The 11,892-nt window shown below is 44.3% G+C and overlaps 1 protein-coding gene across 2 annotated transcripts in view; it reads right to left on the reverse strand.

Moving 5' to 3' along the window:
* Positions 1–9,924, reverse strand: part of LOC144600629 (MORC family CW-type zinc finger protein 4) — a 91,897-nt gene extending 81,973 nt beyond the window's left edge. The window contains exons 1-2 of one of the 2 annotated variants that reach the window (XM_078412450.1): positions 9,809–9,924; positions 9,639–9,711 (exon numbers count right to left, since the gene is read on the reverse strand). In XM_078412450.1, the coding sequence (XP_078268576.1) occupies positions 9,639–9,711; positions 9,809–9,847 (112 nt within the window). In that variant the 5' untranslated portion in view covers positions 9,848–9,924. The remainder of the gene's footprint in view (positions 1–9,638; positions 9,712–9,808) is intronic. The other variant, XM_078412451.1, reaches the window with a different exon arrangement.
* Positions 9,925–11,892: the final 1,968 nt, after the last annotated feature.

The raw sequence follows: 11,892 nt of genomic DNA on the forward strand, positions 1-11,892 counted from the left end.
TGACAAATTGACCATGGAAGTCCCGATGAGGTCGAGATTGGCTGCTTTGCCCAGCCTAGGTGCCACATTTTCGGGGAGACCTCCAGGACGCGCGGGGGGATTTCTCGTGGAACCCCTAGCAACCTCTAGCGGAACCTAGTATTCATCACAAGTCTATACATCGTTTTTTCTTTCTTTCTTTTTTTCAATCCGATTTCTCCGTTTACTTGGCAAAGTGAAAAACTCGGAAACCATGCAAAAAGCGCAGAAAATTGATTTTAAAAACGCGGAAATCCGCGGAAAATTCACATGCCTGCTATTTTTTCTGATGCAAATAGTAGAAGCACAATATGAAAACTGCAGCAATACATTACCAACAATAGCACAAGTGAGTAATTAAGTGGATGGCATGGTGGCACAGCGGTAGAGTTGCTGTCTTACAGCGTTAGACAATAGACAATAGTCAATAGGTGCAGGAGTAGGCCATTCAGCCCTTCGAGCCAGCACCGCCATTCAATGCGATCATGGCTGATCACTCTCAATCAGTACCCCGTTCCTGCCTTCTCCCCATACCCCCTCACTCCGCTATCCTTAAGAGCTCTATCCAGCTCTCTCTTGAAAGCATCCAAAGAACTGGCCTCCACTGCCTTCTGAGGCAGAGAATTCCACACCTTCACCACTCTCTGACTGAAAAAGTTCTTCCTCATCTCCGTTCTAAATTGCCTATCCCTTATTCTTAAACTGTGGCCCCTTGTTCTGGACTCCCCCAACATTGGGAACATGTTTCCTGCCTCTAATGTGTCCAATCCCCTAATTGTCTTATATGTTTCAATAAGATCCCCCCTCATCCTTCTAAATTCCAGTGTATACAAGCCTAATTGCTCCAGCCTTTCAACATACGACAGTCCCGCCATTCCGGGAATTAACCTAGTGAACCTACGCTACACGCCCTCAATAGCAAGCATATCCTTCCTCAAATTTGGAGACCAAAACTGCACACAGTACTCCAGGTGCGGTCTCACCAGGGCCCGGTACAACTGTAGAAGAACCTCTTTGCTCCTATACTCAACTCCTCTTGTTATGAAGGCCAACATTCCATTGGCTTTCTTCACTGCCTGCTGTACTTGCATGCTTCCTTTCAGTGACTGATGCACTAGGACACCCAGATCTCGTTGAACATCCCCTCTTCCTAATTTGACACCATTCAGATAATAATCTGCCTTTCTATTCTTACTTCCAAAGTGAATAACCTCACACTTATCTACATTAATCTGCCATGTATCCGCCCACTCACACAACCTGTCCAAGTCACCCTGCAGCTTTATTGCATCTTCCTCACAATTCACACTACCCCCCAGCTTAGTATCATCTGCAAATTTGCTAATGGTACTTTTAATCTCTTCATCTAAGTCATTAATGTATATCGTAAATAGCTGGGGTCCCAGCACCGAACCTTGCGGTACCCCACTGGTCACTGCCTGCCATTCCGAAAGGGACCCATTTATCCCCACTCTTTGCTTTCTGTCTGTCAACCAATTTTCTATCCATGTCAGTACCCTACCCCCAATACCATGTGCTCTAATTTTGCCCACTAATCTCCTATGTGGGACCTTGTCGAAGGCTTTCTGAAAGTCGAGGTACACCACATCCACTGACTCTCCCCTGTCAATTTTCCTAGTTACATCCTCAAAAAATTCCAGTAGATTTGTCAAGCATGATTTCCCCTTCGTAAATCCATGCTGACTCGGATTGATCCTGTTACTGCTATCCAAATGCTCAGCAATTTCGTCTTTTATAATTGACTCCATCATCTTCCCCACCACTGATGTCAGACTAACTGGTCTATAATTACCCGTTTTCTCTCTCCCTCCTTTCTTAAAAAGTGGGATAACATTTGTTATCCTCCAATCCACAGGAACTGATCCTGAATCTATAGAACATTGAAAAATGATCTCCAATGCTTCCACTATTTCTAGAGCCACCTCCTTAAGTACCCTGGGATGCAGACCATCAGGCCCTGGGGATTTATCAGCCTTCAGTCCCATCAGTCTACCCAAAACCATTTCCTGCCTAATGTGGATTTCCTTCAGTTCCTCCATCACCCTAGGTTCTCCGGCCCCTAGAACATTTGGGAGATTGTGTGTATCCTCCTCAGTAAACACAGATCCAAAGTAACGGTTTAACTCGTCTGCCATTTCTTTGTTCCCCATAATAAATTCCCCTGCTTCTGTCTTCAAGGGACCCACATTTGCCTTGACTATTTTTTTCCTCTTCACGTACCTAAAAAAACTTTTGCTATCCTCCTTTATATTATTGGCTAGTTTACCCTCGTACCTCATCTTTTCTCCCCGTATTGCCTTTTTAGTTAACTTTTGTTGCTCTTTAAAAGAGTCCCAATCCTCTTGTCTTCCCAGTCTTCTTTGCTATGTTATACTTCCTCTCCTTAATTTTTATGCTGTCCTTGACTTCCCTTGTCAGCCACAGGTGTCTCTTACTCCCCTTAGAGTCTTTCCGCCTCTTTGGGTTAAATTGATCCTGCAACCTCTGCATTATTCCCAGGAATACCTGCCATTGCTGTTCTACCGTCTTCCCTGCTAGGGCCTCCTTCCAGTCAATTTTGGCCAGCTCCTGCCTCATGCCTCTGTAATCCCCTTTGCTATACTGTAATACTGACACTTCCGATTTTCCCTTCTGCCTTTCCATTTGCAGAGTAAAACTTATCATGTTGTGATCACTGCCTCCTAATGGCTCTTTTACCTCTAGTCCCCTTATCAGATCAGGATCATTACACAACACTAAATCCAGAATTGCCTTCTCCCTGGTAGGCTCCAGTACAAGCTGTTCTAAGAATCCATCTCGAAGGCACTCTACAAACTCTCTTTCCTGGGGTCCATTTCCAACCTGATTTTCCCAGTCTACCTGCATGTTGAAATCTCCCATAACCACCGTAGCATTACATTTGTGACACGCCAATTTTATCTCCTGATTCAACTTGCACCCTATGTCGAGGCTACTGTTTGGGGGCCTATAGATAACTCCCATTAGGGTCTTTTTATCCTTACAATTCCTCATTTCTATCCATACTGATTCAACATCTCCTGATTCTATGTCACCCCTTGCAAGGGAATGAATATCATTCCTTACCAGCAGAGCAACCCCACCCCCTCTGCCCACCTGTCTGTCTTTTCTATACGTTGTGTACCCCTGAATATTCAGTTCCCAGCCCTGGTCCTCTTGTAGCCATGTCTCAGTGATCCCTACAACATCATACTTGCCCATGACTAACTTAGATCCTGACTACGAGTGCTGTCAGTATGGAGTTTGTACATTCTCCCCGAGACCTGTGTGGGTTTTGTCTGGGAGCTCTAGTTTCCTCCCACATTCCAAAGACGTACAGGTTTGTAGGTTAATTTGCTTGTAAAATTGTAAATTGTCCCTAGTATGTGTAGGATAGTGTTAGTGTGTGGGGATCACTGGCCGGCATGGACTCGGTAACCAAAGGACCTGTTTCTAAATAACATGCGGTCTCATTCTACATTCAAATGCCATTCAATATATATGAATTACTCTCATTTTGGAGTTTCTGCAATAGCTTTATGGCTTGTGGCACTCTGGGATGGGATGTACTACTGAAGTCATAGGGAGCAAAATGCCTCATGCTAGATTGTCCTCTATGTGCTAATTTGAGTGTCGATTCCAGACAAAAAGAGCACCAGATGCTTTACCCCGATTCCTATTCTACGTGCCCAGTGGCTGTCTTTGCATACTATTAAACTAAGGGATTGTTGTAGCATACCTAATTCCATCCATAGTTCAGACTATTGAAGATTGAGGGATGAAGTAGAAGTAAAGTTAGCAAAGTCAAGAATTCACAGGTGTGAGTGCTGAGCTGATGGGAGGTTGTAAGACCGAAATTAGGTGATTTCCAAAAAAATATTGGTTGCCACGTTCAATGCGATAAAGTCGTGGTCAAATCAACTATGGTTATTGTTAAAGGTAGTAGACTCAGGGGGCCGAATAGTATCTCTGAATCCCAAATGTAATCAAAGTTTCTGGGTAAATTCTTTTTGCACCAAGTAGTAATTAGGAGTGGAAATATGGGTTTTTGTTTTTTTCTTTGACAAATTTCAATCTTTTCTTCAGTTGCTTAGCTACACACTTTCAACCAATCATGTCTGTCTGCTCTGAATCTTCCACAATTGAAGCAAATGGAAAAACAGCGTTAACGCTGTAATAAAATGAAGAAAAGCTGAAAACATTCAACAGGTCTTGCAGCATCTCTGGAAAGAATAAGAGACTCAATGATTCCGGTTGAATAACTGGGAAGAGAGAAAACAAATTAATTTTATATTGCAGTGGAAGTGGGGTGGGTATGCCATGCGAATAATCTGCTGCTGACATAATGCGGCTAATGGGTTAATGAGGACTGTTAGTGAAATAACATACAAAGGAGCAGACGTTATAAAATGTTAAGGAAAAGGAAATACTAAAAGATCAGGCCGTGCTAATAGAGAAAGAGAAACCTAGCCAAGATTATAGATCGGTGAGCCACAACAAAATGAACCAATTCTGATAAAAGAGCGAGTGAGATCCTTAAATCTGCTAAATTCATCATTTATTCATGAATAAATGAAGAAAAGATGTTGTTCCTCAAATGAACCATGTTATAATAAAGCAGGTGGTCCGAGACATATAGATCAAATGGAAATCCAAGGAATAGCAGATATTGGAATTTTGAGCAAAACTCGAAGTGCTGGAGAAACTCAGCAGCTAAGACAGCATCTGTGGAAGGAACGGATAGGTGACGTGTTAGGTTGGGTCTTCCTGAGGCTCAGATGTGAATTCTGATGTTGCTAAAGTAGCTGTTTTTACACAATATGAGTTTTCACATGATTTCCATGAAAACTGAACTCTATTCCAAGCAGGCAGTGTGACACAGTAGCACAGCTGACAGAGCCACTGCTGCATAGTGCTAGAGATCCGGGTGCGATGCAGACCTCAGATGAGGGTTTGTAGGTCAATTGACCTCTAAAATGTGCGTAGAACTAGTGTGAATGGGTGATCAATGGTTGCATAGGCTCAGTGGGCCAAAGGCCCTGTTTCATCCCGCATCTCTAAACTAGACTAGGTCTCGACCCAACACTTCACCCATTCCTTCTCTCCAGAGATGTTGCCTGACCCACTGAGTTACTCCAGCATTTTGTGTCTACATAACATATAACTTTGAAGCTTGATTCATGTGAAGCCCATCCCAAAATAATAATATTGATGCAAATGCCCAAAGATTTGATTGAAGTCACAAGGAACAGCGGATGCTGATTTACGAAACAAAGACACGAAGTGCTGGAGTCACTCAGCAGGTCAGACAGCATCTCTGGAGAACATGGATTAACAATGTTTCGAGCTGAGATCCTTCTTTAGATTGTAGCAGGGGGACGAAAGCTGGAAGAGACTGTCGGAGGGACAAAGCCTGGCATTGATCCAAATGATTCCTGTATGGATAGGAGGGAAGAGGTTTAGGGAGAGGTGTTACATCGCCTGTGATTGCCAGGGAAGATACCCAGGAAGGAGATGGTTTGGGTGTGAAGGGATGAGTGAATCAGGGAGTCTCTACGGAAAAAGGAAAGATGTAACCGGTGGTGGGATCACACCGAAGATAGTGAAAATTATCATATGTTAGATGAGGAGACTGGTGGGGTGAAAGTTAAGAACAGTAAACTCTCTTTTTGTTCCATCTGGGGTGAGGGGGAGTGAATGCTGAACTATGGGATACATGGAAGACAAGGGTGTGGGATTCATCTATGATAACGGGAGAGACACCAACTTTGCTGAAGAAAGAGGATACCTCAGATGAGAGTGGAATTTTGGGAGCAGATTCCATCACGATGAGATGAATATCTGGGAGCAGATGCGGCAGAGACAGAGAAATTGGACGTAGGGAATGGAGTCTTTGCATATGGCAAGGTGGGAGGGGGTACAGTTCAAATAACTGTGGGAGCTCTATTACAATCAATCTGAAGAAGGATCTTGACCCAAAAAGTTACCTATCCATGTTTTCCAGGGCTGTCTGGCCCGCTGAGTTACTTCAGCACTTTGTCTCATAAAAAAATCAAAATCCATTTCTCCTACATCAGTCTGTGAACAAAGTATTCAACTAGCTGACTTACTGACTCTATGTCATCTTGTACATGGCTCAGGGAGTAATCCAAAGATTCTCTCTGTTGCTCTGGGTTTTTTTTGGATCCAAAATGTTCACATTCCTGTTGCAGAAGCTTCGTCTTCTGACCATTCAATGTCACTGATTACCAAATGAATTACAGCTGGATCTTTAACCTTCTACTTTAAATTCAACCATGAAGGCATGTCCTGAGACACAAGGAATTTCACATGCTGGAATCTTGAGCAAAAACAAAGTGCAAGACAAACTCAACAAGTAAAAACAGCATCTGTAGAGGAATTAGGTAGGTGACGTTTCAGCTTGGTACCCTCCTTCACACTGACTGAAGGGAGTGGGTGGAGAAAGCTGGAAAAGAGAGTGAAGGTGGGGTTATTGGCCGATGGGTCGAATAAATGACAAAGTGTAGAGGTGAGAACAGACGAAAGGGTGTCAGATAAGACATCCTTAGTCTTGGCATTATTTGCCATGTGCTTTAGAATATAAGTTTATGTGGCCTTTCACGTAACCAGCACAGGTTTCCCCATTCATCAATGAATATTGATGTAATAAAGTCTTAGCCTTTGAAAAAAACTGTGCTCAAACTGGATGCTGATTGTTGAAATTCACAAATGTTTATCCACATCAATATGGCCTGTGGTGAAGTATAATTGACAGCACATCAGATGCAAAAATAATTATGATCTTTCAAGTATTAAGTAAATAATCAATGTACAGTTCATTTATCTCGGTACTCCTAGTCTCGTGGTTAAGAGACTAATTCATTCATTTAGTTCATCATCCTGATATGAAACAGAAAATTTCCCAACTTTGCCCTGTTACAATTGATGTTTGTTTCTTTGCTCTTCCTGTGTAAACTGCAGGCTGATAAGGACCACTGCAGTAGTATGAATGGAGCAAATGGATAAACACGCAGTCAGGGAGATATTGTCATTTCTAAGATATGTTTTTGTTAGAGTCGGTATGTCACTTAAATCATCCACAAGACTGATGATAAATGCCTTGTCCATGAGTCAATGAAGAGTTCAGAGTAAACATGGCGAATAAATGATAAACCTCCTTTCTGGAGGCTTGTTAAGAGGACAGAAAGTTCTAGAGATCATTATCCAAAGTAAAATACATTATTAGAATACAGGTTAATAAATGATAATCAACATGTATTTAGATAATCTTGTATATGAGTTTTTTTAAAATTCCTTAAAGGAAATAACCATCAGTCAGTCAAACAGTAGAGAGACAGGCCCTTCAGCCCAACACCCATTGTGACCAAGATGCCCCATTTAAGCTCTTTACCCATGTTTGGCCCACATCCCTCTCACCCTTTCCTATCCATTGATGAAAGTATCAGAGTTTAAAAATGGACTTTCAAAGGGATGTTGATAAATGCAGTAGAAAGGACTTTATTTTTAGCTAAAACGTCCATTGGATTAAAGAACCCACATCAACATTGCCAAGGGAAAAGGAAAGGATCATTCATTGTCGGATTGAAGCAAAATAGTAATGCATCCCTGGAGTGAGTTTTAGACTTGCTGCTCTTTTTGATATAGGTAACCGTGATATAGCAGATAAAATTTCAAATTTGCAAAAAATTGAAAAAAGACTTAGGTGGACAGATAAAATAGGCAAAACAATAACATAATTAAGCTCACATTATTGCAAGAAATAACATTTTGGGAGCCAGGATGAAAAGAACCAATATAATCAATAAAGTATAATTTTAAAGGATAACGGGAATAGATAGATTTCAGGGTTCAAATAAAAATCTTAAAGTTGCAGGGCATATTGCTCCCCAGGTAGTTCAATTATGTAGAGAGATGGAGAGCAGCTTAGAAGCTCATCTAAAATGACGTTGGTCCCACAGCAACCTGTCAAGCAAGGATTTAATAAACAAAAGTGCATCAGCAAGAGAACCAGACCATACCAATTAAGAAAGATTTCTTGCCCACTCAGGTGAGAGGTAACTGGATTGAAACACAAAAGACCCATAGTTGTGTCAATTGGGTGGGTGTTGAAACGATGCTTCCTCTTTTGGAGTGATCGAGAACAAGGGATCAATGATCAAAGGCTTTGGGGCAACTGTTTAAGACAAGGATATTTTTTTCATCCATCAAATGGTCATGTCCTCAGGAACCCTGTTCTGAAAGGGCACTGGATTTAGAATAGTTACGTTTTTTAAAGACAGGTAGAGAGAGATTCCTAAAATCATATCATCTCCACCATTGGGGAAATTGGAGGGTACTTCCAGCCGTATTCACTTCTTTGTTGTTATTAAGACATATTATGTGCACAATACTTTAGCTGTGGTTTAATTTGTATATTGCTTCCATGTATCATGATCTTCCCACACCACAGCCAACAAAATGCAAATATCTTATCCTTGATCATTTCCCTCCTGGGATAAATAGTTATATCTTATGTTATAACTTATGTAATATCTTATGTTATAACTGCACTGTTTGCTACCTTAAAAGGTAGAAGGATCTTGACCCGAAAGTCACCTATTCCTTTTCTCCACAGATGATGCCTAACCCGGTGCTGAGTCAGCTTTACTCCAGCTTTTAGTGTCTATATTCACCTTAAAAGGTACGTCGGTCCTTACACTCCTGTTTCCCTTCGCAACAAAGACATTGGATGCAATAACCAAACAGGTTGTGAGGCTAATTCAGAGGCGGGAATCCGACTGTGTTAACAGACCCTAATGAGAAGCTTCTCTAATTTGTACACAGAAGGTTTGGCTAATGAGCCCCCTTGACACCTCGTCGCCCTACAGACTGCAGCTTGCTCAGTCACAGTGGGCCGCATGTTCCCTGAGCAGCTTGCAACCCGGAAGCCTCAGGCTCATCCCCTTTGTCACGCGGTGTTTGTTGTGATTCCGTTGCACACTGCTATTGGGCGGCGGCAGCAAACGCCTCAAAAAGTGAGAGCAAGGCGCCGGCCAGGGCGCAGGAGAGACCCCGACCGATGCCAAACGCGCCCGTCGTCCGCCCTGCCGCCGGCAGCCGCCGTGTGGCCCCACGGATGGTTGTTATTAAACAGCCGCTGATGCGTCTCTCCAGCCCTCAACCTAACCTGCTGGCCCAGTCCCCGCCCACCTGCCTCCGCCAATGACAGGGCGCCGCCCGGTCCCGCCCCCGCGGGCGTTAACGCCGGTTAGTTCAAACTCCATTGGCCGCTGCCGCCGCCAATCAAATATAGGTCCCGCCCAGCCACCAGGCATCGTGCTCAATGGCTGCCCGGCACGTCCATCAGACATCCCCACTCACGGTCCCGCCCCCCGCATTGAGGCCGTGCCACCCGATTGGCCCCGACCTCCGTCCGTCATGGAGCGATCACGCGCCCCCTCTGCAAGTTTGGTTGTCGCTGCAGTGGCGACTTTGAACCAAATTAAATAATTGAACGTAAATTACAAGAACACCCGGCTCCGGCCACGCTGTCCGGCACGGGTGACGTGTTATTAAGAGATCAATGCGTCTCCGCCCCTTACCTATGATCTCGGCGACTGCGCTGAAAGGCCAGGTATGACTAGTCGAGTTGGTGTGTAAGTAGGTCGGGCTCATCTAAAGAGCAAAATAAAACATCGTCAGCATCCCTTGCCAGCTTTGCAATGGAGCTCTGTTTGATTTCCCTGGCTTGTTTCGGTGTTTTAAAGCTTACCGCACTGAGGCGAATCCCATGCTCGCTTAACCTCGCCATGTTTGATCAAGAATCCTTCGTTTCCCAGGTGAGGGCGCAGTATTGTCAACGGCGGCGCAGCGCCGTACAACATGGCGGCGCCCAGGAGCCTGATAATACGCCTTTGATTGGCCAGAACTACGGTACAACATGGCGGCGCCCAGGGACTGGATAAATCGCCTTTGATTGGCCAGAGTTGCCGTACAACATGGCGGCGCCCAAGGATCGGATAAATCGCCATTGATTGGCCAGAGTTGCCGTACAACATGGCGGCGCCCAAGGATCGGATAAATCGCCTTTGATTGGCCAGAATTGCCGTACAACATGGCGGCGCCCAAGGATCGGATAAATCGCCTTTGATTGGCCAGAGCTGCCGTACAACATGGCGGTGCCCGTGGGCCGGAGAAGTCGCCTTCGATTGGCCAGAGTGCCGTACAACATGGTAACCTCCATGGGACAGTATTTTCTCACTTAACTGACTGTAAATCCCCAGGATAGATACAAAATGCTGGAGTAACTCAGCGGGACAGACAGCCTCAACGGAGAGAAGGAATGGGTGACGTTTCGGGTCGAGTCTCTTCTCCAGACATGCTGCCTGTCCCGCTGAGTTACTTCAGCATGTTGTGTCCATCTTCGGTGTAAACCAGCATCTGCGGTTCCTTCCTACACAGTAAATATCCAGCGTCTGCTGAGAGAGACGTGCCCCAGACAGGCCACAACTAAGGTGTTCGATGAATGGAGGACGACAAATCTGATCTATCTTTTCTCGCTAGAAAGACAGCAGGACAGCAAGATACTGCACGTTAGTTAGTCTAACACAAGTGGCATAGACGTTTTAAGGGTGTGGGGGGGGGGAAGAAAAGGGTCAGGGACAGAAAAAGTTCTTCGGAAAAGTATTGATTATGCAAAAATTGGCAGCTTGGCGTCAGTGGGCGGAGGGGAGTGAGGGAGATGCTGATCAAAACAAAGTGCTGGAGGAACTCAGCGGCTCAGGGAGCATGACAGAGAAGACATGTCATTGGGGAAATGGATAGAGGACATTTCTAGTCGGAACCTTCTTGGTGCAGTAGGGAGATAGATAGAAAATAGGTACGGGTGGGGGCAAAGCCTGGCAAGTGATGGGTGGATACAGATGAAGGGGTTTGATTGGCAGTGTAGGAAGGAACTGCAGATGCTGGTTTAAACGGAAGATAGCTACAAAATACTGGGGTAACAGCGGGACAGGCAACGTCTCTGGAGAGAAGGGTGACGTTTCGGGTCGAGACCCTTCAGACTGATTAAAGATGGGTGGAGTAAGTGACAAGGTTCGAGGTGAAAAGGAGATAACATGGTGTCATAACGAGCAGGATGAGTGAAATGTAAAGTTGCAGGGCGGGACGTGGGTGAAAGAAAACATGCAGACACAAGGAACTGCAGATGCTGGTTTAGAAGAAACAAGTATTGGAGTAACAGCGGGTCAGGCAGCATGTCTGTAGAACATCAATAGGCAATGTTTTGGGTCATTCAGAGTGATTGTACGGGAGGAGGGAAGTTGAGTGGGGATGGGACAAAGCCTTGGAAGTGATGAGTGGAAACCGGTCAGTATGTTTTTTGATTGGCAAATGAGAGTACAATGGCTAGAGAATAAAAGACAAACGATGGCAAGGTGTGGAAAAAAATGGGTATTCAAAGAAGGGAAAAGCAGCAGCAGCAGGAGGAAGATGGGGGAGGAAGGTGATTTAAGTGATGGCGGGGGAAATGGGTAGGGTTTGAGGATATTACTTAATGTTGGAAAATGTAATATTCTCTTTGGTTCGTAAGCCAACTGAGCAGAATATTAGGTTGTTTGTTCTTCCATTGGTATATGGCCTCACTGGCAATGCTGAAAGTCAAGTACATAAATGCTGTATAGGAATGAGACGTTAAAATGGTTAGCTTCTGGAAACCCTTGCTGGTCTTGGTGGACTGAGCTCAAATGTTTGATGAAATGGTCAGTATTGATGAGATGGTATGGTAGTAAGGCTTTTGAGAAGATATGCATGGGAAACTGCTCCAAAAGGTTAGAGCAAATTTGAACCAGGGCTGGA

Source organism: Rhinoraja longicauda, chromosome 15, assembly GCF_053455715.1.
Source record: "Rhinoraja longicauda isolate Sanriku21f chromosome 15, sRhiLon1.1, whole genome shotgun sequence".
NCBI classification, from domain to species: Eukaryota; Metazoa; Chordata; class Chondrichthyes; order Rajiformes; family Arhynchobatidae; genus Rhinoraja; species Rhinoraja longicauda.